This window comes from Nelusetta ayraudi, unplaced genomic scaffold, assembly GCF_046127955.1.
Source record: "Nelusetta ayraudi isolate G7.1 ecotype Tasmania unplaced genomic scaffold, CSIRO-AGI_Nayr_v1 ptg000090l, whole genome shotgun sequence".
In the NCBI taxonomy this organism is placed as follows: Eukaryota; Metazoa; Chordata; class Actinopteri; order Tetraodontiformes; family Monacanthidae; genus Nelusetta; species Nelusetta ayraudi.
Genome location: NW_027466140.1, coordinates 2,659,314 through 2,683,822, shown reverse-complemented (window position 1 = coordinate 2,683,822; position 24,509 = coordinate 2,659,314). Strand labels below are relative to the sequence as shown.

The 24,509-nt window shown below is 43.6% G+C and overlaps 4 protein-coding genes across 8 annotated transcripts; 1 reads left to right on the top strand and 3 right to left on the bottom strand.

Moving 5' to 3' along the window:
- The first annotated feature begins 1,506 nt into the window (after nucleotides 1–1,506).
- On the top strand, nucleotides 1,507–8,358 carry dpf2l (D4, zinc and double PHD fingers family 2, like). Of its 3 annotated transcripts, none has more exons than XM_076046440.1 (11): nucleotides 1,507–1,664; nucleotides 2,896–3,056; nucleotides 3,545–3,652; nucleotides 3,872–4,065; nucleotides 4,169–4,261; nucleotides 4,527–4,611; nucleotides 5,155–5,289; nucleotides 5,947–6,078; nucleotides 6,188–6,300; nucleotides 6,402–6,483; nucleotides 6,833–8,358. In XM_076046440.1, exons 1-11 carry the CDS (start codon nucleotides 1,633–1,635, stop codon nucleotides 6,916–6,918), a joined length of 1,221 nt encoding a protein of 406 aa, XP_075902555.1. In that variant the 5' UTR covers nucleotides 1,507–1,632; the 3' UTR covers nucleotides 6,919–8,358. The 3 variants fall into 3 exon arrangements, with proteins under 3 accessions (XP_075902555.1, XP_075902554.1, XP_075902556.1); XM_076046439.1 differs by having other exon boundaries at nucleotides 3,869–4,065; XM_076046441.1 differs by lacking the exon at nucleotides 5,155–5,289 and having other exon boundaries at nucleotides 3,869–4,065.
- Nucleotides 8,359–8,633: 275 nt separating this feature from the next.
- LOC142901746 (sodium/potassium/calcium exchanger 3-like) lies at nucleotides 8,634–17,688 on the bottom strand. The gene is made up of 17 exons (XM_076046368.1): nucleotides 17,024–17,688; nucleotides 16,626–16,724; nucleotides 15,498–15,574; nucleotides 15,311–15,385; nucleotides 15,074–15,158; nucleotides 13,557–13,660; nucleotides 13,383–13,457; nucleotides 12,975–13,000; nucleotides 12,782–12,835; nucleotides 12,181–12,317; nucleotides 11,769–11,857; nucleotides 11,172–11,460; nucleotides 10,914–11,080; nucleotides 10,713–10,827; nucleotides 10,508–10,620; nucleotides 9,560–9,625; nucleotides 8,634–9,397 (listed from the first exon to the last, which is right to left on the bottom strand). The coding sequence occupies exons 1-17, from the start codon at nucleotides 17,130–17,132 to the stop codon at nucleotides 9,287–9,289; spliced, it is 1,791 nt and encodes a 596-aa protein (XP_075902483.1). The 5' UTR covers nucleotides 17,133–17,688; the 3' UTR covers nucleotides 8,634–9,286.
- Nucleotides 17,689–18,068: 380 nt separating this feature from the next.
- Nucleotides 18,069–20,724, bottom strand: LOC142901835 (uncharacterized). Of its 3 annotated transcripts, XM_076046538.1 has the most exons (12): nucleotides 20,415–20,724; nucleotides 20,287–20,322; nucleotides 20,022–20,180; nucleotides 19,825–19,936; nucleotides 19,570–19,620; nucleotides 19,384–19,461; nucleotides 19,224–19,280; nucleotides 19,027–19,086; nucleotides 18,796–18,860; nucleotides 18,573–18,705; nucleotides 18,365–18,432; nucleotides 18,069–18,257 (listed from the first exon to the last, which is right to left on the bottom strand). In XM_076046538.1, coding segments are annotated over exons 1-12 (1,002 nt in total). In that variant the 5' UTR covers nucleotides 20,417–20,724; the 3' UTR covers nucleotides 18,069–18,076. The 3 variants fall into 3 exon arrangements, with proteins under 3 accessions (XP_075902653.1, XP_075902651.1, XP_075902652.1); XM_076046536.1 differs by having other exon boundaries at nucleotides 20,287–20,724; XM_076046537.1 differs by having other exon boundaries at nucleotides 18,365–18,429; nucleotides 20,287–20,724.
- Nucleotides 20,725–21,233: 509 nt separating this feature from the next.
- On the bottom strand, nucleotides 21,234–24,387 carry zdhhc24 (zDHHC palmitoyltransferase 24). The gene is made up of 3 exons (XM_076046569.1): nucleotides 23,785–24,387; nucleotides 22,936–23,213; nucleotides 21,234–22,553 (listed from the first exon to the last, which is right to left on the bottom strand). Exons 1-3 carry the CDS (start codon nucleotides 24,087–24,089, stop codon nucleotides 22,261–22,263), a joined length of 876 nt encoding a protein of 291 aa, XP_075902684.1. The 5' UTR covers nucleotides 24,090–24,387; the 3' UTR covers nucleotides 21,234–22,260.
- Between the last annotated feature and the right edge of the window lie 122 nt (nucleotides 24,388–24,509).

The window sequence follows — 24,509 nt, the reverse complement described above, 5'->3', positions numbered from 1 at the left end:
TTTTAAATTGTAGGGCTAAAGAGGACTTTGTAGTGGAGCAGTGTCAGCTACTCCACCTTTAAAACGCGGCTGCTAATCTGCTCATAACCGCTGCTGCTTTGTCTCATTTGGAGTTGCTTTGCTTTGTCTTTTTTTGAGTTGCTTTTGTTGTTTCATTTGGAGTTGCTTTGCTTTGTCTCATTTGGAGTTGCTTTGCTTTGTCTCATATGGAGTTGCTTTTGCCTTGCTTTCTTTTTCTTTTGCAACCTATTTGGTTAACATGTTAGTTTTAAGTTTATTTTTTGGTTATTTCTGTTTAATATGCTTATAATTGATTTGTGCTTTTGTATATTTTGGGGCAACGTTTATTATCATGTTCAAATACAATTACTTTTTTTTTTTTTTTCCTTTAGTTTGGTTGCTTGTTGTCACTTTGTTTCTTTTTTTTGTTCCTAGTCTGTCTCTCTTTGGTTTCCCCCCAACCTGGAGCTGAGGCTACAGTCTGGTGGTGGTCTCCCCTTTTGCTTGGTGTTTGCAGTGGTTAATTTTACACTTTGTCTTTTCTTTTGCTGTACTTGTGGTGTCCCTGAGATTCCCCTTTTTTCCGACCCATCTGCACAAGTAGGCCTCAGCCCTGGTTGGCTCCTCTTTTAATCCCCTCCACCCAGTGATTTTTAATGATCAGAGTTTTAAAACAACTGTGTTTAATAAAAATAATATTTTTCACAATTGTCTGACATTGAGTGTGGAACATCCTGGGGTGGTGTACTACCAGTGTGCAGTGAAATCGTGGCGTGAAAACGCGTAATTTTTTAGAAAAATGAATCTGAAATCCAGTACAGTACAACAATAAAATGGCAATTTTTGGATGAGCTTTACTTTGAAATGCTACATCAGAAATGTCTGAAAATTATTGTGGAGCATCCTGGTGAGGTGTACTACCAGCCTGCGGTGGAATCGTGGCGTGAAAACTCGGAATTTTTCAGAAATATTAATCTGAAATCAAGTACAGCACAACAATGAAATAGCAATTTTTGGATGAACTTTATTTTGAAATGCTACATCAGAAATATCTGAAAATTATTGTGGAGCATCCTGAAATGATGTACAACCAGCCTGCGGTGGAATCATGGAGTGAAAACTCGGAATTCTTCAGAAATATTCATCTGAAATCCAGTACAAAGACACGCTTCTCCCTCTGTCAATGTGCGAAGCAGTTAGCAGTTACCGCAATACCTGGTGTACACAAAGCAAGCAGAAAGCGAGTGTCTGCTAGCTCGAACGCTTTTGCCGAACTGTTGGCTGGCTTGACCGCTGTGTCTCATTCTACTGAGCTGAACACACAACAAGCATCCCCATGCAAACATCCATCTATCGGAGCACGCCCATTTTCACACCAGGTGAAGCCACTACGAGTTCATAAAACCAACTCAACAACCCCCAATCAGCTCTTCTCGAACCTAAAACTCAGAGTTTCCAATCATATGGCAGATCAACTCAGACTTCAGTGTTAGACTCAGAGTTGGTCTGTTTTGTGAAACGGACCCCTGGTCCAAAGCGCACTTCTATCATTTCTACGGCAGGAGGCAGCGGCGACAAATTCTGTGTTTGCGCAGGCGCAGTGTCACTCTGAAACAACCGCAATAAGCAAACATGGCGGCGGCCGTCGACAGTGTTGTGAAGCTGTAAGTTTATCGTTATTTACCTTAAGAGTACCACGACCAGCCTTAGAGAGATTGGTGCAGCTGTATATTTTCGTCGTGTTAGTAAGCAGTACATAAAACTGCAAACAGCTCCCGTTTTTTGTATATAATAGTTGTCCCAAGAGAATAACGTTGTCCAACTGAGGCTAATGTTAGCTAGTTAGCTGTGGGCAGATAAATAATTGAAAGAAGCTATGTGAGTGTGACCGAATTCAATCGTCTTTTCATATATAATTCTCTTAGCTGTATGCGTTCAATGTGGTTTTGTGTACAGTGAGTTTAATTGGTTACAAGCTGGAACCGTGTCGATAAAGGAGAGAGTTAATTGACCCAGTATCTCCCCGGCAGCTTGGCGGGTGCTTTGTTTTGACGAGAAGGGCTCGCGAACAATCGACCTTTTGTTCCGCCTTTCGCTCATTTCTCTCAAGACACCACAATGAACCCATGTTCAAAATCCGTGTTTAGTTAATTTAGAGATGTGCACCTCGGACCGTTCAAACGGTTTAAACGTGTTTCGGAATCGAATCGAAACATTAAAGTGATTTGTTCGGAGTGGCAGTCGCACGTGTACCTCTAGAGGAAAATGTATATTATTTTCCCCGTCAAAGGCATTTGATGAAGGGGGTGAAGCGAAAATGGCTGCCTTGCTGTAAATAAACACCGCAAAGCAGCTGTAATGGAGAGTTACGTGCGCTGTCGCCGGGTACTTCACCAAAACTCAATTGTGTTTTGTGTGCGGCGGGTGTCTCACAATTTATTTCGCCTGTCATTTTATTTTAAGGTAATTTCTTCATTTCGGTTCAAATTAATTTAAATATATATTGGTCTTCATCAATATCTCATATACTATCTAATATATAATATACTAATATAATCTCGTTTCTCACTAGGTCTATGTTAAGGTTTGTCCTTCAAAATCGGTACATTCATTTGAACTCTGGCGCTGCACATTTTTTTAATATAGGTTTTATAGGTTTATACCTCTGTTGTAGCCTCTAGAATTGTCTCCGGAAGGATGCAAAGTTGTACCTGGGGTTTTAGATAAGATAGTTAATAAATTGATACAAAGGTTACGTAATCTGCCCATTTAATTATAATTTCAGTTGCGGCTTGCTTAGATTATTTCCTTGTAGTGAATCATCTACATTATCCACATCAGAATGAACTAATCTTGGGTATTTCACATGTCTGTGTTCATTTTTCCACCTGTCAGGTTGGGAGAGCAGTACTACAGAGATGCAATGGAACAGTGTCATAGTTACAATGCACGCCTGTGCGCTGAGCGCAGCATCCTCATGCCTTTCCTGGACTCGCAAACAGGTGTAGCTCAGTCCAACTGTTACATCTGGATGGAGAAGAGACACAGGAGCGCAGGTATGTGATTGATTACCAAGCCAAACAAATACGGATTGACGAACACATTCTATCTATGTGGCTTATTTACCAGACTAACGGATATGCTGTATGTGCTTTTGATAATGAAAGATGCCACATCATGAGTACGTATGCTATCTCTCTTTGAGAAGCAAACATTGAATTTAAGCAGGGTGTTGGAGGTTTGCACATATTACTCCAATGATCCTTACATCTCAGCTTACATCACAGGTTGATCAACTTGACCTGAAATCCTGCTGCTCTCTTCTGGTTAAAGAAACGCTCTGCTTAGATGCAAAACTAATAGACTCAAGAACTCCAGTTGCCTTCAGCTTTTAAACTTACTGGGATACTTTGCTTTGATTATTAATGTCATCATATTTCACTGTGTTTGCGCTTGTTCACTGCTTGTAAAAAAAAAAAAAAAGAAAGAAAGAAGAAAAGTACACTCTTCTCACTCTTTTCTTTGCTGTTCTGTTTCTTTACAGGTGTGGCTCCGGGGCAGCTCTATACTTACCCAGCCCGTCGCTGGAGGAAGAAGCGGCGTTCTCATCCCCCCGAGGACCCGCGCTTGGCCTTCCCACCTCTCAAAGCAGGTATTACCACCGGCGAAGCAACAGAAAGGTCATCATAGCTACAATCAAAGGGTCGTCGGCGTTGTGCAGGGTCGCCTCTCATGTGGATATGTGTAAAACGTTTTTACAGCATTTCCGCTGGTCCCGACACACACAGTGTTTTATATCACATCAGATTAGCCCGTGCTGAAAGAGTCTGAGCAACTCCAATCATTCTCATGCCGTTTTCAATTGTAGCAGACATAGAGCTGGGTCTGAAGCGCGAAGCGGTAGGGGCCGCGGACGGCAGCAGCCTGGAGGCCCTGCTGAAGGGGGAACCCATGGACAGGAGGAGCGGCGCGCCAGACGTCCGCAACACCGAGGATGATTTGGCTGCTGCGGAGCCCCCGGCCACCTCTGCAACCACACACACATCCTCCGGTCGTGTCCGCAAGGTCTGACTTTATGCGATTTCCCAACATTCCTCGCAAGTGGAGGTTGTACCTTCAACGTGAGGAGTTTGCAGTGCGACGCAATAGCGTGTTTCTTTCCCTGCAGCGAGTCCTGGACCACGACGACTACTTGGATGACCTGGATGACGACGACTTTGAGGATGAAACCCCAAAGAGACGTGGCAAGAGCAAGTCCAAGGTGGTTGTCACTTCCCCGTCAGCATGCAGAAGATGGGTTCACTATGGGTTCGCCATAGTGAACCCAGTCACTGGTTGGTTTTTAGCCTCACAACCTGCTGTCTCTGTGGGCACAGTTGAGGCTGGTTTTAGCTCAGGTTGCACATCTGAGATGTGGTTCTCATCTTTGTCCCTTACCGGCTTCCCCTCTGTTGTGAAATCCGCTCTCGGGCAAAGCAGCTAGACTGCGTGACAGAGGTGCCTTAACGCCGACAATGTTTCCGCAGGGCCGCAGCGACAAGAACGGCAAGAAGAAGCAGGAGGCAGCAGCTGCGGCGCAGGAGGAGAGAGACAAGCCTTACGCCTGTGACAGTGAGTAATCCTCCCTTATGACAGCTGTCACGCATGCCAGCAACAAAGGCCTCTGCTTTTTTTGTTTGTTTGTTTGTTTGTTTGTTTGTATCCCCCTTTGAGCGACGGTGACACCTTGTCTGCTATGCATGGTGTTATCTGACGGCGGAACTCAAGGTTGACGGCACCCAAACTGGAACCTGCGGACGTCTGAATGCTTTTTTGTTTTTTGTTTTTTTTTTTGTATCCGCTCTTCCTGTCGTTCTTGCTGAGATGTTGCTCCGTCTGTGCTCTGAGACTTTGCTGCTGCCCGGCGCTCTCTGTGCAATGCTCGCCTCCGCTCTGCGGGTCTGCTGCTAGCGCGCCACTGAAATTATTAACCCGGTGACAAATGTGCTAAAGTAATGGAGCCGGGTTCCTGTGGTTCCTCCTTGAGCCTCTTTTATTATATATATATATATTATATATATATATATTTTTTTTTATTAATTCCCCCTCCGGATGGTAGTCGGGATTGAGCTACCATCACTATAACACTATTGTATGACCGTGTGTGTGTGTCAGTCTGCGGGAAGCGCTACAAGAACCGTCCCGGCCTGAGCTACCACTATACACACTCTCACCTGGCCGAGGAGGAGGGCGAGGACCGCGAGGAGATCGAGGCACCACCCACTCCTCGCCAGCCTGAGGAGCAGAAGAGTGAGTCACTCTAGTGCTGGCAGAGAGAGGTCGAGAGAGAGGGGCGGGGGAGGTTTGGCTGCATGTGTTTGTAAAGGAATCTCTCTCCCTCTCATTACATGACTTTGTTCTGCTCGTTTCATTTTTAATGATTTTTTTTTTTTTTTTTCCTTTAATTTGTGGTGATTTTGAATCCCAGAGGTGGGAACGGATGAATGTTCCACATTAAAATGTGATTTTCTTTGAATTATTTTTTTTCTTCCATAGTATCATGTATATTTTTCCCTCTCCCCCCGTTCCTGACCATATCCATCACATTGCTGTTTCTTCCTTGGTTTGGTTTGGTTTTGTGCATGTAACATTGTGCCAGTGCGTTTTTGTCAGTTATCATTGATTTGTTTGGTTGGATCATTTCAGTTCACTGCATTTTAAGCCAGATGTTGACAAACGGTTGTTTTGTTTGATGATTTGCCATGAATCACTTTCCAATGGAACTTCACACCTCAAAATGATCACTTTATAAATTGTCTTCCATTTAAATCTACCAATTTTGCCATGATCATATGATTTTATATATATATATATATTTAAACTATTTGCCGTTTATTGCCAAATTTGACCACTAATGTTGAATGTTTTTTTTGTTTGTTTTTTCTTTTTACGCCTTGTCTTTTTCAGCCGCCAAGAAAGGTCCAAACGGGCTGGCGCTGCCCAACGACTATTGCGACTTCTGCCTGGGCGACTCCACCCTCAACCAGAAGACCGGCCAATCAGAGGAGCTGGTGTCCTGCTCCGACTGCGGACGCTCCGGTAGCGACCGCTCCGATCGTGTTTTTCTTTTTTTTATTCTGTAGATGTCGTATTATATTTACAGCGGAAGCAAGAAACGTTCCTTACCTGTGTCCTCGCTCTCCTCCAGGCCACCCGACGTGTCTGCAGTTCACCCCCGTGATGATGGCTGCGGTGAAGACCTACCGCTGGCAGTGCATTGAGTGCAAGTGCTGCAACGTTTGTGGCACATCAGAGAACGATGTAATTCATTTTATACTGAGCATCACCGCTTTGGTGAAATAAGTTGAAATACTTGTGTTTTATGTTTTTACATTCCCTGACTGACTGATTTGTTCGTGCAGGACCAGCTGCTGTTCTGTGACGACTGCGACCGAGGCTACCACATGTACTGTCTAAGTCCCCCCATGACTGAACCACCAGAGGGTGAGATAACTTTTTTTTTTTTAACCCTATGCCTTCAAGTAGATATGTGATATTATGTCTGATCATAAAGATTACATTTAAGGGTGACTAGAAGTTCACAATTACCACTTTCTGGGCCCAATAGTGTCTTATAGATGATAGTTGGAATGATAAGACACTTCAGTGCTCTTCCTTAGATTCCATCCTGTGCTCTAACCCAGCGTTTCTCAACTGGTGGGTCACAGAGCTATTTTCATTAGCCTATTAAGCTAATAAACCAATAGGTGGCGATGTGAAGGCAGTGTGATATTGATCGACTGGCTGCGTGGCCGCGTATTCCTCCGTTTCACTGGGTTTGTGTGTCTCACAGGGAGCTGGAGCTGTCATCTGTGCCTGGCTCTGCTGAAGGACAAAGCCTCCATATACCAGCAGAACCAGAACTCCACTTCAGAGTGACACCAGTCTCACCTCCGTTACCCCCGCTACCCCCTCCACCAGTGAAAATACAAGACCTGTCGGTGTGGAGCTCCACGCTCCGTCCAGATGTAGCTGAATCGTACGGCAGATCAGCTGCGACATACCTTACTGCCAGGGTTGGGGGAGGGGCAGGTCGCTACCAATTTGCCTGCAAAGTCCGTGCGACTTGCTATGAGAATCCACTATGAACATACATACAATAGACTTCAGTCTCCATGGCTACACCCAGGAGGAGGAAGATTAATGTTGCAGCTAATGACGTGCACCCTCTCACACTCGAAGACACAGTGGTCAGTGACGGTTTCTTTTCTGCCAAAATGTCTATTTTTGCTCCCCGAATGTGGGAGAAAGAAAAATATCACCGCAAAAATAATCGGGGGGGCGGGGGGGGGGATCATAGTTATGACTATTATGATGATTATTGTTATTGTTCTGGTTACTAGTGGACTTTTGTAGTGGCATTTGTCTGTGTGATTTGTCTAATTGGAGCGTTCATGTTTTTCTAATTTTGCCAGTCAGTGCCAAGGTCAAGTTTCACCTGAAAACAGAGCTCATCATATTAAGGGAAACATTTGCGATAAGATGTTAAACAGTGGGACAAAAAAATAAAATAAAATAAACACACATTTAAGCTTTTCCTCGTTAAGCTATAAGCATGTAATCTTTCATTATTAATACGTTGCGTCAAAAATATTTCATCAAACACTATTGGACGGCATCTACTCTGGGTTGTCCCTGGGAAATGGAAACATTTTACTATTACAGTGTACTACATTATCGCTTCATTAAAATAGAGCTAACACTCTTATTTTGAAATTACTGACTTTTTAAAAGTTAGATAAATACTCATTTTTTTTTCCATCACATGGAACTCGTAAGAAAAAAAAAATGCAGCAGTCTTTTACAAAGGATGTTTTTGGCCGTGACATCACTCTCACAACTTGTTTCTTCACCATTTGTTGTCACAGTGCTCTTGGAAATATCTGCAACCTGTAGCTGCTTTTATGATTTGTCACGCTGAGGTGAATTTGCATGCAGATTGCACCAGTATGAATGCACACACGTTCTATTTTCTTTTTTTTTTTTTGGTTTATCATCGTATTGTTTTTTTTCTTTTCTTTTTATAACATTTTATATTGCGTGATACTCCATTGGTACAGGGAGCCTTTTCTAGTAGAATTTTGTAAAGTCTATGGTATAGCAAACACTTCCAAGTATATAGCTCCTGATGCATTCTGTCATGTGTTGACTTTTTCCTATTTTTTCATTTTGCCTGTGACACGTTTGAATTTCTTTGTTCTGACATGTCAGACCTTCAGTATGAGTGTTTGTAAAATGTTGTACTTTGTTGTACTATTTTTATTTTTACATATGTTGGTATTGAAGCTGATTTAGACTGACAAATAAATATCACTTGGATTTCTGTTTCCTTTGCGAATGCTATGAAACGACTTCTACTAAATCTAAAATCTAAACGTTATTGTGCAAAAAGTTAGACAACTCAGCCCTGTGATCCGAACATCTATTGTAAAAATTTAATTAAGGCTTAATCACACTTTTAACTAAATAGTATAAGATACCCCAAGATATGGCAATTTGAGTATTTTGGTTCAAGTTTTGTTTATGACTGATCTGCATTATTGTAGCTTTAAAAGACACTTTGGTTTGAACATGCCTCAGATGTACAAGGAATATTCGGAGGAAAATACTTTAATTGCCCGCGACAACATACACTCAAGGACTCTCTGAGCACAGACATTGAAAACATAACACCTGGTGGCAACAGTTGGCTTTTTTTTCCAGTGCAGAAAACATTTACACCAGTGCAGAAAAGCTTTGAGGAGAGAAAAAGGTGAAGCTACCGTCTCTACAAGGCTTAGAGAATAGTGGCTTAGTGCAATCATCTGGAGCGTTAGGATCAGCCATGCTACATCTACACACACACAAAGAGTAACTGCACGCAAAATAACTTCATGCGCTGAGAAGCATCATTTTAAACAGACACGTGTAAGCATCAGGTCAGTGAGGTTATTTGTGGCAGTAGTTAGAGGTAAACCAACACACCCTTGGCTTCTTTAAACTGTAGTCTCGGTTTCTGATCGCGGACCCCATACTGAACAAATTTGCTGTGAGTTTCCAATGCGTCAGCAATTAGCTTAAAATTCCCCAAATCTGTGCTGGGTGGGTGCTCAGTACAAAACTATGTAAAATACTCCTTTATCAAAGATAACCAGAGCAGCTGCTTTTTTCCCCGTGCGGCTCACTGAAGAGCCGCTGTGAAATAAAAATGTATCTGTCTGCACGTCTGATTTAATAATGTCGGGGGGAGACGGAGAGGGGGTGGTGTCTAAAGACTCTCAAAGCCAATGGAGCAGAGGAGGAAGACGACGTAGAGCAGGAGCAGACAGAAACCCAGCCTGCGGTCCAGCCTCCAGCAGTTCAGGTGGACACACAGGACCTGAGGCGTGACAGACAGACAGACAGAGAAATAGAGAGAGAGAGAGACCTTCATTTCCTGCCACGCCACCATGAGAGGATAATCTCATGTCTCTGTGGAAACAGCATCAGGGCTCTCGGTAGTGCACAGGAAGAGGGGTGAGATGAAGGTGCTGGAACTCACTGTGAGCGTGACTGAGGCCAGCAGCAGAATCACAGAGTACACCAGGCCCCGGCTGTTAATCGTCACCTGTGAAGACACAACGAGCAGGCAGTAAATTAGTGCATTTGTCCAAACACACAGTTTAGACAACAGGTGAGTGGCAACAACCCCCGGCAGCTGTTTTGCTCTTCTTTGGGAAACTATTGTTTGTGTAAAGATACTCTAGCAGTCTGGCATAAAAAAAAACTTAATTAGCCAAAACTGAGAGAAAAACAATTAGATCCTGAAAAACCGATAGCTTTAACCTCTTTGCAGTATTTTATTAGGTGGTTCAATATTTTTATGATAATAATAATAATAATAATAATAATAATAATAATAATGATAATAATAATAATGAAACTTTATTTGTACAGGATTATTACAGGATAAATAGAAAGTAACAGCAAACACGTTCCAAAAATCGTTCCAATGAGAGCGTTTGAAGAAAAGGTGAACAAATTTGGAGAGTTTGAAAAAGAAACAGCGACATCGAGTGGTTACATTTTAGATTGCAGCGTCTTTCACTCTCCCTCCCCTCTCCTGAACTTGTCAGTGAGCTACAGTGGCCTGCACACCCAAACCTGGATACTTGGTCCGCTTTCTTCTTCGTTGTCTTATTTTAATCCTAATTAGAGAACGCGTTGTCAGGCGGGCTGGATTTTCCAAACCCCCACAGCCGAGAGAAGCAGTCCCGAAATTACTTTTACTGTACTGCGATTTTACACTTTTATTAATGTATTTATGTGCAGTGTATTAAGCTTTTACCAATCTAAAAATCATAAATCAAGCCAAATATTACACACTGGGAATAACAAATCAGAGGTTGATTGTCTAGATAGAAAAAAAAACACGTTGGTGTTCAGACACGACCAGCACGTTTTCACGAGTCAAGTTCATTAATGTAGAAGAAAAACAAACAGGTGTTACCACTGATCCGTAGCTGACGATGAGAGTCCGGAGCGCCCAGGGGAAGCCCAAACCCAGCAGCACATCGAAGATGTTGCTGCCAATGGAGTTGGAGACAGCCATGTCGCCCATCCCTGCCGCGGGCAACGACACATCAGCCTCAACGAGACACCGAGGAGACGAGTTGGAGGTTCAAACGTCCAATCAGCTGGAGCCACAGACTCACCCTGGCGGGCCACGATGAGGCTGGCCATGCAGTCGGGGACACTGGTGCCTGCTGCCAGGAAGGTGATGCCCATGATGACCTCTGGGATGCCGAGCGTGTGGCTGATGATGGTCACCTGGATGGGGTGGTGGCGGCCATTTGTGCAGAGGCGTTATTTGTGCAGATATAAATTTGGAGGCATTTGCCGGCTGAGTTTCGTACCATCCAGACCATGAGGTAGGAGAAGAGGGCGATCCACAGGGTGGCAGTGAGGAAGGTGAGCAGGTACCAGCGCTCCCACTGGGGGGTGCTGCAGTCGGGGATGGTGCAGTGGAGCAGGATGTTGACGGGCCAAGACAGGAGCCACTTGGCACGAGCGCACCAGCCCACTGCAGCAGGGGGCGACACACCACGACAATCCAACACCGTCCATCAAAAACGTTCTTCTCTTTGGACGAAACGTCTTCGCTCTCGACTCACCTGGCAGGATGAAAGGGTGGAAAGGGGCGTCTTCCTCTGCCCCTTCCTCCTGGTCCTCCTCGTCCTCGTCCTCCTCCTTGAGTTGCGCCATCCCACCCGCCTCCTTACGCAACTCCCTGCCCTCCTCCTCACCCCCCTCCTCCTCCTCCTCCGGCCGAGGCTGCGGCGGCCCGTCTCCCTCGGTCAGCGTCCCGTTCTCCCGCCTCCACTGCCCGTTGCCGCCCACACCATCCTCTCCCGAGGCCCCGCCCTGTTCTGGGCTGACCCGGGCTCGGATCAGCCTTTGCCTCTGCGGGAAAAAGATGAGAAGTGAGGAGAAGGGAAAAAGTACGGAAGAGTATTGCAGTCACTTGGGGTTTGGAGTTTTGGGGGTTGGGGTTTTTTCGGGGTCATTTTTTTTCTCACTTTTTTCTCTTCAATTTCTGTTTTTCTGAGTAATAGAGTGTTTTTTTGTTTTTTTTAGAGCAATTAAGTGAAATTGGAGATTTTTTCACGGCACACCCGACATTATCTCACGGTACACTAGTGGCACGGTGGCTGAACAACACTCTGTTGGAGGGGTTGGAAGGCTGTTTTGGGGGAGAGGAGTCAGCTTGCCTCTGAGAAGGAGAGCGGCTGGGGGTGCGGGTTCCCCATCTCGTCGGCCAGCCCCACCCCCGATTCCTGGCCGGCCACCACCGAAGAGTCTGGAGGGGGGAAGATTGGGAGGGGGGAGGGGGGGGGTGCGGTGGGAGAGACGTCAGCTGGAGGAAAACGGGGACAGTTTTAACGAGGACAAACTGGCGGAGACATCAAAGACGAGAAATGAAGCTTCGTCCGTCAAAATGCTCCAGTTCTTTTTTTCTTTTTTTTTTAGCCTGTTGGAAAATCCCCAGGGGTGTGGTGGGGGGGGAGGGGAGGGGTGGGTGGGGGGGGGGGAGACTGAAGTGTGCCACAGGCCCCGATGAACGCCGTCCAATTGAAAGTAGAAGTGACATTCTACTGTGCAAAGATGCACACATCACAGCACCTGGTTTCAGCGGCACCATGTCATTGTCGCACTCGGCGACGCTCCCGACGGCGGTGGTCCGTCGCAGGCTGCTCAGGCACGGCTGGCCCGCCCTGCTGCAGTGCGCCTCCACCAGGCCGTACAGGGATCTGTTGAATCTGCACAAGCACACAGATTGGACCAGTGGTTCTGCACAGTTGGAGTCTCAGGACCCACGTGTTTCTCCTTGCCTTGAAGTGGCCGCCCAAATTTATTCCACAAAAATAGAAAAATAGTGCAACAATACAGAATCCATCCAGTCATAATTATCATATGAACTAAATAATATATATCAAAATATACAAATTTATAGAATCACTTTTTTTTCTTTTTTTTTTTTAATGGAAATGCCCATGAAGTCACAAACCAATCAGAACAGCTACGCGACCCACTTTTGGGTCACAACCCACCAGTTGAGAATCGCTGTGTTAGATTACAATAGTAGCTCAATATCTTGACATAGGCTGGCAGAGAGACAGAGAGAGAGAGAGAGAGAGAGAGAGAGAGAGAGAGAGAGAGAGAGAGAGAGAGAGAGAGAGAGAGAGAGAGAGAGAGAGAGGAGAGAGGGGAGGGAGACACTTACTTCATGATTAGGATGTAGATTCCATACATAGATATCAGAATAATGGTTTCCCACCTGCAACACACACCAGAAGAATTAGAAGAAAAAAAAAACCTAGATTAATCTCCACCGCGGGAGCCAGAGGAAGTAACACAAACTGATAAATGAGCAATACTGGATGCTGAATTATCCAAAAGATAGACGCTTGTCTTACCACAAGACCTTGTCATCATAGATAACCTGCAAGTAAGATTATAATACATTTAATTTACACCTCCTATCAGCAAACTCATTAATTATGACGCAATGTTTTATTAGCTAATGTCAGCCAGTATCTCAAATCCCGGCATGAACGTATGGACGTTTCTATTTTTTTCCAATATAAAAGTGGGCGTCTGAAGATATAACAGCTTACAATGAAGAGTGAGAATATATATATATATTTCTTTCTATAGAAGCATGCTTAATATGGCACATTAGAAGAGTCTCCTTGGCAACAACAAACATGGCTAAAACAATGTAAATGTCCCTCCTCTCATCTCAGCCATGTGTCCTTCTCTGCTGTTTGAGAAACCATCTTAGTAAGATCAGTTTTTGTTAGAGGCTTTAAACTATTTCTTACCAGAATGAGCACGACCACGGACAGGATGTAAAAGATGGCATCGCGGAACAAAGGCCACCAGCTCAGCGAGATCGGCTGAGGGGAGAATTTACACACAGAACTAGTGAAGCACCTGTTATGATTGAAAGGTAAAAGGCATCTACACGTTGTTATTGGAAGTTTGTGTGTGTGTACCTGGCCTGCGAAGATGCCACAGAGGCCAATGATGACCAGGACATTAAAGACAGCTGATCCCACAATAGTCCCCACACCCACATCTCCCTTTGTGATGAACACCCCTAAAAATAACAGCAAAGAGAAAAAAACAAGACAGTGAAATATTTTTTAATATGACACAGCAGGAAATTATGGATTGTATCTCCCTGTCATTCATATCATTTCTATAAAAGCAAAAAAATACATGTGGTGTTACACTGGTGACAGCAGAATATCTTCTGCTTGATCACCCAAGTCACTCACAAGACCGTTAAAGACTTGTCAGATAAATAAAATCAAACATTTCAGACTAGGGATGTTAACAGTTAATCGATTATTGATTAATAGTCGATTAAGAATTTAATCGATTAAATTAAATTAGTCGCAATTAATTGAAGACTTTTTACATGGGTAGTTAATATCATAATAGTGGCAGGAAAGAGCAATTCACCTGTAGATACTGTGATGTTCATAATATACCTTGAACAAGTTACTTTTAAAGTTACACATTAGACTTGACTTCTAATGTCAGAGGATAAATGTTTAGGGTGTTTTTACTGTTCTCTAATGTAAAAATGGGTCACATTGGAACATTGGACCCTCAACATTACTTAAGGCAGTGTTTCTCAAAGTGGGTTGGTTTTGATATCCCAAGTGGTGTGCCAAAGGTAAAACATTATTTGCACATTTACGTTGTTTCAGTGAATTTGAAAAAAAAACTATTTTGTCACCATTTTGGCTTTTTTTTTTGGTGGGGGGGGGGGGGGGGGGCATGAAAAACTTTCTTCCTACAAGGTGGGGCTTGACAAAGAAAGTCCACTGCCCTAATACCATGCAAGTCTGTTGGGTCAAAAGTCAACTTTGTCCTAGAGACATGGGCCACTTGCAGGTTCATCGGGATCCCTCAACACACAGCCACGTCAAATTTGGGGCTTCTAGCCCATGAGGACCCCCAAAACCCTAACCCTAATTCCAGCAGTAACCCTAACCCTAACCCTAATTCCAGCCTTATTGCTAACCCTAATGCCATGCAAGTCTATGGGGTCAAAAGTCAACTTTGTCCTAGAGACATGGGACCACTTGCAGGTTCATCGGGATCCCTCAAGACACAGCCACGTCAAATTTGGGGCTTCTAGAAAATTTTTCTTCCTCCAAGGTGGGGCGTGACAGGGAAAGTTTGACAACCACTGACATCTGCATCCCTATTTCAGTAAAAAAAAAAAAAAAAAAAAAAACTACAATGACCTTGTGATAACTGACAAACAACTTTCTCATTAAAAGTAATGTCAACACGTTAATGGCTGTGAAACTTGTTTTCACTGCCATCCATTTTTCACTTTTAGCAGAGCCAAAATTGGCCAATCACTCGTTCTTCCTTCACACACTTGACTTTTCTCCTTTCTCAATCGGACACGTGTTTTGAAGTGGCGAAGGAGCAATCACTGGGTGGACCAATGATAACGACTAAGTGATGAGAAGGCTGCAGTGGTACTCACCGATTAAAGAGGTGAAGAGCTCGGGGGCAGAGCTGCCGGCTGCCATGAAGGTTGCACCAGCGACATCCTGACTGAGCTGAAGGTTCTACAGGGTGAAGACAGACACAAGGGACGACTTCCATCATATTTTCATTTTTTTCCCCCCTCACCTGCTGTGTCGCTGACTAATAATATTTCAACATTACAACCATTTGATGCCACCATTTAAGATTTTTAATCAAATGAAGAGATTCGTACCTCTGATATTTTTTCCAGCGATGGCACAAAGTAAACATCACACACTATGGCCAGAGCATAAAACATGTAGACAGCCTGCGAAAGACACGCTAGAATCAGTGTGGGTGAGACAAGCCTCTGGAGCAAAACCCTTTCATTTATTAATTTTTACTGAGTTTTGTTGTTGCTGGAAAGGTTTGCAACTCACGCAGAGAACATGAAGAAGGACCGCTCCGTGTCTCTTCTGCTCCACAGTGAAGATGTCTTCAGGAAAATCAGCGATGCCTGCAGAGATGGACAGACTGATTATAGACACATTTCCTGGCTTGCAATATAGACTTTAGACCTCCAGTGACTTAACTCCAGGAACTGCAAGGTATTTATATTAATAATCCTTTCAACTCATTCCAAAGCCCCTAGTAATAAGTCGTCCCTCAGAGGCTGCCTCCAAGTAGCCCGTTAATCACAAGCTCCCTCTCTGTCCGGATATGAGGGAGTATTTTTGCAGGGCTTCTGTGCTGGATCAAACAAATTATTAACATCTCGGGGGAATATAAAACAGTGCTTTAGAGACAGCGGCAAACCTTAATGAGTCTTTTCCTAGGCTACCGTCACAAGGTTCCCTACTTCATTTCTGAATCAGGATTTAGAAACGCTGCTCTGTTAATGAAGGTCAGAGACAAACAAGTGTGACACCAGTGAATAAACACCAGTTGTTGTAGAATAGAATGACGATGGCCAAACCGTGTTTGTATCCCCAGAAATAAAAAGCCATACTTCAAACAGAACAATGTTGTGATTTGGGGAAAAGCCTTTCAGCTATTTTGTGCTGCGTTTGGTAGACGCAGCAGGCGTTTGCTTGAGCTCAGACGGTGTACTTGGCTACAGGAGGCCTTCATCTTGGATCAGACCGTATGACACTCGCTGTTTCGATCTTAACCTTTTCCTAGCAGCCAAACCCATTCGAGCTCTCACGAGCGACGAGGGGAGCGCTGATGAGAGGTTGCTAATCAGCGGGTCATTTTGAAGGGGCAGCCGCGCCGAGCAGCTCCGGACGTACACTCGATCCGAGCGCAAATTCAGCATCCAGTTTCCTAGCAACGTGGCCGCTTCAAAGGCATACCTGCGTTTAAATATCTTGATGCTGGGAGTTTGAAGTAATGAAAGAAAAGGGAGATTTATGCACCAAGGAGAGATGCCAAACGTGATTGGGTTGTAGAAACACAAATTACACTCAGGTTTGGAGTTTTAAAAGGTTCTGACCCAACTCAACACGGCGGCCCCATTACTTGAAAAATAATTTCATCTCTTGCATATCTGGTGTGATATGACTCACCAGATCTTGAGGAACCATTAGTCCGGTTGTCCTCTGTTTGTTGACTAATTTCCCTTTTGGATAAAGAGATGATGGAATCAACAGTCGGTCCTTGGTGGTCTAGACAGAAAAAAAAATTAAAAATACTATGTTTACACACAAATCAAGCACTTTAGATTTTTAGGAAGATTTTAATGTTGAATGAATGTTTCTCACACTGGGCAAGTTGGCAAAGCACATGGTACAAGTTCAAAGCTCAAATAAAACCATATCATTTTATGACAGTTTTGGCAATTATACTGAAAACGTAAATAATGGCTCATCTGTTGGATTAAATGTACCATACGTTACGTAATTAATAAGTTCAACCAATTCCGGACCACATGTGTGTGTGTTGTTGTTTTTTCTCCTTGGGGTACCTGTAACATCAGTGAAATGGAGGATCCACACGGCTGCCAACAGACCGACTCCACACACGCAGAGCCGCGGGAGGAGGCGCGTCTGCCTCGGTCTCCTCGGCACCCTCATCTCGCCGGAAGCCGCCGGTTCCCCGGTCAGAACATGTCGCCCGCCGCCGTTCGCAGGGCTCGATCCCACTGGCCTGTTGCTTTTGATGGATCTTAACGACGGTATTTTAGCATCGGACTTCAACGTGCGAGACACAAGGCTGTTGGGTTGCACCGGCCTGACATCAGCGCCCCCAGCATCCAGCTGCAGTCAGTCAGTCAGTCAGTCAGTCACTCCGCAGCTTCCACTTCCGACTCCAGCTGTGAGGGAGCGATACGGTGAATCATCCTGCTGAACCGCGATGAGCACTCAGTCCGGTCCGCACCGTTCCTCACATCCCTCCGGATCTAAATGCGATTTCCAGCTACATGTTCACCCTCGTCTCGGAGGTGTTTTCCTGCAGTCTCAGAGAAGACCGCCAGGGAGCGCCGTCGACTGGGTGGGGCGACTGGAGATGTCGTGGGAGGCGAGTAGCAATAGAATCACGCTGTGATTGCACAGGGAGAGCGCGCCTCCAATGTAAACAAAAGGCTGCAACGGATTTGATGCTACAGAAAAACCGAGGTTAGTTGTAGACAAGGGCAATATGTGGTGGCAAATGTCAATAAACTGTTGTGTGCCTGTGATATTGGATATCCATTCTGACAATTTCGTCATTCAATAAACATGAAAATTATTTGCCAATATTCCAGTATAAAGGTTGTATTCAAAATTAGAAAAACAAACACAATTGTTGGAAAGATTTCCAGGGATCTTTTTTATTACTGATCCCCCCCCCCCCCGTGCTATATCATTTGCTAATACCGTTTTCCACAATATGACACAATTCCGTATTAAACAGAAAAAATATTTTTGATAAATTATTTTGTATAGATGGTGATAATCAACCAAAACACAGAAACCTGTATATAATAATAATAATAATAATAATAATAATAATAATAATAATAATTAGGGTGTTCAGGTCAAATGGGAGGTAAGGAGTCATAATGCACACAGCAGTAGGGCTGCAACATCAGGAATGCAAGGAAGTCATAGTGTTCTACACAACTTCCTAAAGCCATAAATGCCAGAATGATGAGAACGAAGATGAGGGGCACAAATAATCCCACTCTCTGGACTGCTGTCTGTAACACACCAACACACCTTGGATATGACAGAAACCACAGGATGAGTGTGAATGGAGGACGACACGGGATGGAAGAAAATGGGAACACATACATCAACATTTAAACAATGTTTTATGTTTTTACCTTTGAGTCTGAACATCTGCAGTTTGATTCTGGGGACCCAGCTGCTCCTCGGTATCACTGTCTTCCTGCTGACAAATAAACTTGACCACCTCAGTTCTGTAGTGCCAACCTCTCATGATAACATATACACATTTTTTTTGTTTTGTTTTGCGGAAGGCATTTATATTATGTTTTCCTGACAAACAAATGTAAGGAAGAAAGCTCATACATGTCTGTGATCAAATGAATCAAACACGTTTATTTCCATTTTGCCTGAGGAGGTCAGAAGCTTAATTTCCTCGGCAAAGTTCAGAGGGGAACTGGGTGCTCCATCCCCTTCAGTCACTTCAGTCAGGACAGCACTGAAAACCAGAGCATACACAGCATGGGCACAAAAGGGGGATTCACAGGGTGTTGCCCCCTTTCAAAGCAGAATATCATGTCAAGGTTACAGCGAGGCTTCATTTTCTCTCTCCTCCAACTGCTGTCTCAACTCCTGTTTTGCCAGCCTGAGATCCTGCAGGAGAGCAGAGAACCTTTATCAGACAACAGAGCAGACAATACTCACAGCTGCAAATATTTCACACAAACCTTCCATTACTGCCTAATGTCAACAGTTCTGTTAGAACACCTGTGTGCAAACTGTCTGACTTTAAAAACTTTTTCATTAGAGTGACCTTCACCTTTATGGTGCTCAAAAACTCCTCCTCTGTTTCCTCTGCATGCCTCAACAGCTGGTCTTTCTGTCTCAAACACATGAGAAATATGTACAAACAATAAAAACACAAACAATGTTGTAATATTTTTTTTTATTGTAGAAGCCCAAAGCAACACGGGATTCTTGACCTCACCAACTAAGCAGTGCCAACTCTGCACCAACCTGCTGAATTACTTCATCCTTGAGCTGCAGCCCTGACTCAGCCTCTTCAATTGCACACTGATGACAAACGAGGGCAGAAATCAGCAGCTGTGTTGAAGGTGCTTGTGGAAACAATGAACAAAGAAAACCCTCAAACATCCCGAACTCTCTGTGTTGTGACCTCGAGTGCTTGAAGTTCATTCTTGAACTTGCTCAGACTGATCTTGTCTACGTCTCTCTCCTGCTGCAGAGCCCTCAGCTGTGACGTAACGACGGGTCAGATTTCAGAAATATCTTTACTCTTGTTTGAACCAGAATATAAAACCTCCATAAATCGTTAAATAGGAAAAGGTCAAGAATAACATACCTCTGTGCTTAATTTCTCATTATGTTCCCTCATCAGAGTACATTCCTTTTCCTGCATTACAAAAAAAACACAAAAAAAAAACAACTCAAGTACACTGCATGGTGTTAAAATTAATTGATCAAGACTGAATCTCTCTCTGTACTATCCATCCATCCATCCAACACACACACACACACACACACACACACACACACACACACACACACACACACACACACACATAAAAACAAAACAAAAAAAATCCTGATAACCCACCAAGCTTTTAATTCTCTGCTGACTGCTTGCAATGACGTCCAAGTCATCAGTCAAAACAGGTTTGGAAGGTTCTGGTTCAGTCTGCTGAGCTTCACTGATGATCTTCTCCAGGCTGCAGACACAGCAGCAAAGTCCAGCAAAGCTACGCGCGCAGCGGTTCTATCGTCAAAATGTGAACTGGAGTGTGAGACACTCACGCGTTGACTTGTTTTCTCAGATGAGTGTTCTCCGAGCGCAACGTGACCAATTCATCATCTGCAACATCTAACCAGTGTCTCATCTTAGCGTTCAGGTCCCTCAGCTGATTCTGGCTGTAATTCTGCTCAGCTAATTTCTCCAACATGTCCGTTGGCGTCCTAAACAACACATGGCGGGAGAGGCTTCGTTGGAGCCGCGGTGTTACTAAAATAGTTTCCGTTGTGTTTGGGCTTTCGGTAAAATTGAAAATAAAAATAGACTTACATAGTGTCCAGACTGGTTTCCATCCCGTTTACTTGCCTTTGTAACAGAACAGCACAGTCCTTTAACATATTTACAATGGCAATTAAAGTGTTATATGTAAAACCATCGGCTTGGAGGCTGGCACTGACATTTAAATGAAGATGAGATTTGACAAAGGTAAACAAAAACAAAAAAAAAACAACGACCACCCTCTTTTAAATATCATTTGAGTTAATGTCACTGAAGGCTTGATTTACTGTGGTGGGGGCCAAGTGAAAGGTTTAGGCTACATCCCCTTTCTACATTGTTTTCCATTTTCGGCTTGTCGTAAACGACGGGGCTAATTTCGGCGTTGTATTACGAGCATTCCGCCTTGTAAATTGACAAGAGACTGTTAAACTACACGTTATTTTGGAAGCCAAATTTCAAAACCACTTAATAGTAATAAAGACCTGATGATGTTCCCTTGTAAAGACCTGATGACGTTCCCTTATCGCCTACTAACTAACTAACTAACTCGAAGGTGATCAAACTTCCGGATCACGTGTCTAGTGTTTAGTTACGGTTAACTTTGACGCTAGCAAAACTGTGGCTCAAGAGAATAAGCCGAAATTACATTTGCTCGCAATTTTTTTTTTCATACTTATGTCAGCTTGAAGGGGTTTAAAGTCTATAAAGCGCCATGAATCCAAGATAACGTGGCACCGAAAGCTACATTTGCAGCGATTACAATGATACCGTGTCACTGAGTTAGAGTTAACGTTATCTTAACAAGGTCACGGTAGGTAGGCCAGAAGCCACCAACACTGACGTGTCAAGAGTCAGACGTTTGTTTGTTTTTGTTTTTTCCATTTCTAGGGTCTGGAAATGCAGTTTCTTCTTTGTCTAATTCTATATTTTCTCAAAAAACAAAACAAAACAAAAACACAGACAAGCAAATAAGCAAAAAAAAAACAAAACCCTGAATGTAAGGTATGGATTTTTAACTTTAATGACGTGAATGTATAATTCCCAGGGTAAGACGCAATTTATTAAAACACATTTAAAAAGCATTAAACATTCAATCAACATACAATTTCTAAAGTATTTCGAACCAAACATCATTGGACAATGTGGCATGCACAACAGTGTCAGAAGGCAAAATAAAAGGTGTCCAAAAATCTTCCCTTAATTTTAAGGCAATGTGAATCAGATCCACAAACGTGCAGTGCAACAGAGATAAATAAAACCGTTTGACTGTAAATTCAATGCAAAAGTATCAAAAATACTGTAAAAATCTGCAAGTGTCTTGATTCCTAGTATACTAACAGCAAAAACACAGTAACAGCTCAATATTTGGCAATCACAATTTATATGACCAAAGAGAACTGGAACGCATTGTCTAAAACAGTGGCCATAATGTGGTAACAGCAAGTTTGGACTGTAACGTCCCTTAATAGACTGAATCAGTTTAAATACACTGAATCATGGAAAACAATTAAGAGGAGGTAAAAAAATAAATAAAAATCAAGTGCACAAAAATGACTTTAAATTAGTCTCTGTAAACTGAATAAAAAGGGGTTTAACCATTTCATTTTCACTTTATTCAGACAAAAAAAGGCATGAAAGTAATTTGGAGGAATTGTCCCAAGTGACAGATGACTGACAGGAATTATTATTTTTTTCTTTTATTTTTTTTTACAAAATACATTCTGCATTTGGTGATGTTAAAATACATTTACTTAATATTCCAAGTGGATCAGTGCTGAAATACTCTGAGAATGGTCTCACTGACTGCTCAGGAAACAAAAAAGAAAAACAAATCAAAAAGCTTTCGATCAATGCAAAGCAGAGAAGTGTCAGCATTTACTGCAGGAAAAGAATACCAAAGTGACATTTTAAAGTCTTAGACAATATTCATGCCTCCTCTGCCATCTTCTCTTGGGGAAATAATTCATTCGGCTGTTTTCAATACGTCAAAGTAAATATATGGTTAATGTTGAAATTCTCAGATCGCTATCGGTTGGGTTCCAGCGATCCAGTGACTCTGAAGTTCATTCCGTCGCCAGGTAAAGGTGATTTGATGAGAGGAGAGAACCAGCTGATATACCAGCGAAGTCCCAGCATGTGACGCAGGTTGTCCAAGACTCCGAGATTGTAGGGTCGACGGGAGGAGTACCACTCCCGGGTAGTCTGTCCCCGAACCATCAGGGCAATGTGGAAGAAGAAGAAGGCAGACACCAACAAGAAGCCCACGACACACGTGTCCGCGATGAAGGCAAAGGTGAACGCACGTGCCGAGACTTGACCTATAGAGAAGCAGGGACAGAGCCGCATTGGTTTATATGGTGGAGCCTCCCTTGGTTTTGTGTCAAAACCTTTTCCACAGTCAATGTCAACTTGTTTTTACCCTCAAAAGTACTTTGATTGCTCTGATCACATAGAGGTACAGGTGTAAACAATCTCAAAACACACTGAGGAGTTTGATATTTTTATGTTTTGAGATTGGAGATGCTCTGACATTTGCAATAAACAGTCAAATTAAATTCAAACCTATCTAGTGATTGTGACCAGCATAAACTTAATGCAACAAACCCTTAAATATCAGTTATATTCTACCCATGCGCACAAGACAAGACAGTCTGAGATCAAAGACCACAGCAAAACTATGAGTGAAAAGCCAGATCTTACCTGAGAGCAGCATGATCCACGGCACGAACAGCAGCAGGACGCTATGCACGGTCACACCCTCCTTCAGTATGACGATGAAGACCTCTGCGTTCATCAGGGTGGCGTACAGGAGCCCGCACCACATGAACAGCAAGCAGCTCAGGAAGTAGCGAAAGTTACGGAAGCCCACACACTGGCCGAAAAAGACGCAGTGGTGGTCCCGCCGCAGCACACACACATTGCAGTCGTAGCAGTGGGAGCACCGAGGCGGAGTGTGGGATTCACAGACATAACAGTACCTGTGTAGAAAAATAAGTCACTCGGATTTGCGGCGTGGCTCGCAACACAAAGGTGTGTCCCAATAGTTTGCATTGTGTCTATTCTTGCAACAAAAACATCAGTGTAACGTGTTCCACAACCAACACTTGCACTTTTCAACCACACACTCAGCAAACCATATTTCTTTACTTGACAGATTCTTCTGGTATTTGGAATTAGTGTGGTGTCAAGGTGCTTCGTGGGCTTCATGGGCTTAGAGGACATGCTTAGATAGATAGATAGATAGATAGATAGATAGATAGATAGATAGATAGTCACTATTTGTTACAACACAAAATAAGTTCACCATAGCCACTTACAATAAAACAATGCTTAATTGTAGTACTACGCTCGACAAATAGTACTGACAGCTCAATCAGCATTGGATTTTATTCAGTCTTTCATTTGTGTTGATGGCAGAAGTGTAAACTAAAACACACCTCATAACCATGTCATATTCTAGGAGTCTTACTCGTCTGCTGTAGACCTAAACTGGTCAGGTGGGTGAGTGAGTGTAGTGCCACAAAAACTATTGAGAATCCCAGTGCTCACCTCCAGCCCAGACCCATGCCATCTCCTTCCAGGAACACTCCCTTGATGCTGGGGTTGGTTTTGACGAAGAGCCAGGCGTTCCAGCAGATGTTCCCCAGCATGTAGTACTGGGCCAGCAGATGGAGGGTCTTCCAGTGGTAGGACCACACCGTCCTCTTGCGCTCCGCCTCCAGGGGAGCCTCTTCCACGACGAGGTAACTCACTTCCGCGGTGATCGAGAATACCAGCACGGTGTTGAGGATGACAGGCAGATGTTGCCCGTACCTCTCAATCAGACGAAAAAGTCTGCCGCAGAAACTCGTCATGCTTCCAACTGACGCGCTCCCAAAAACAACACAGGGCTGGCCAGGCGCCGAACACACAGGAAGGACTGGTTGGGCTGCCTCGCCGTTAGCAGACGAGTTGCCCCGCGACTCTTCTACGACAACAAATTAAACTTCCCGATGGAAATAACACCTCTTATGAATTCACTGGAGACTCACCACAACATACGAACAGATGACAATCGGTGTCCCTGACACTTTCACCCACAACGAAGGTCTCCCCGCTATAAATGGAATGTATCACAAGTGACAGCCGGTGCTACATAGAAGTAGATCCCCAGTGCAATTACGAGCACAGGCTTGTGTTCCGCTTTGAATCGTAGAATCGTTCCTTCCTGTAAGAAAACGCAGGAATAACATAAAATAAAATTTACATTCTGTGATAACAATCGAATTAATTAT

Coding starts and splice junctions, on each gene's coding strand:
- LOC142901835 (XM_076046536.1), bottom strand. CDS start 20,354: ATGTTAAAGGACTGTGCTGTTCTGTTACAAAGGCAAGTAAACGGGATG. Junction 20,181..20,286: donor GAAACCAGTCTGGACACTAT/GTAAGTCTATTT, acceptor TGTGTTGTTTAG/GACGCCAACGGACATGTTGG. Junction 19,462..19,569: donor ATGAGAAATTAAGCACAGAG/GTATGTTATTCT, acceptor GTTACGTCACAG/CTGAGGGCTCTGCAGCAGGA.
- zdhhc24 (XM_076046569.1), bottom strand. CDS start 24,089: ATGACGAGTTTCTGCGGCAGACTTTTTCGTCTGATTGAGAGGTACGGG. Junction 23,214..23,784: donor GGCATGGGTCTGGGCTGGAG/GTGAGCACTGGG, acceptor TTTTCTACACAG/GTACTGTTATGTCTGTGAAT. Junction 22,554..22,935: donor GTGGATCATGCTGCTCTCAG/GTAAGATCTGGC, acceptor GCTTCTCTATAG/GTCAAGTCTCGGCACGTGCG.
- LOC142901746 (XM_076046368.1), bottom strand. CDS start 17,132: ATGAGGGTGCCGAGGAGACCGAGGCAGACGCGCCTCCTCCCGCGGCTC. Junction 16,725..17,023: donor CCATTTCACTGATGTTACAG/GTACCCCAAGGA, acceptor TTTTCTGTCTAG/ACCACCAAGGACCGACTGTT. Junction 10,621..10,712: donor CCTCATCGTGGCCCGCCAGG/GTGAGTCTGTGG, acceptor TGCCCGCGGCAG/GGATGGGCGACATGGCTGTC.
- dpf2l (XM_076046439.1), top strand. CDS start 1,633: ATGGCGGCGGCCGTCGACAGTGTTGTGAAGCT. Junction 4,612..5,154: donor CAAGCCTTACGCCTGTGACA/GTGAGTAATCCT, acceptor TGTGTGTGTCAG/TCTGCGGGAAGCGCTACAAG. Junction 6,079..6,187: donor CTCCGACTGCGGACGCTCCG/GTAGCGACCGCT, acceptor GCTCTCCTCCAG/GCCACCCGACGTGTCTGCAG.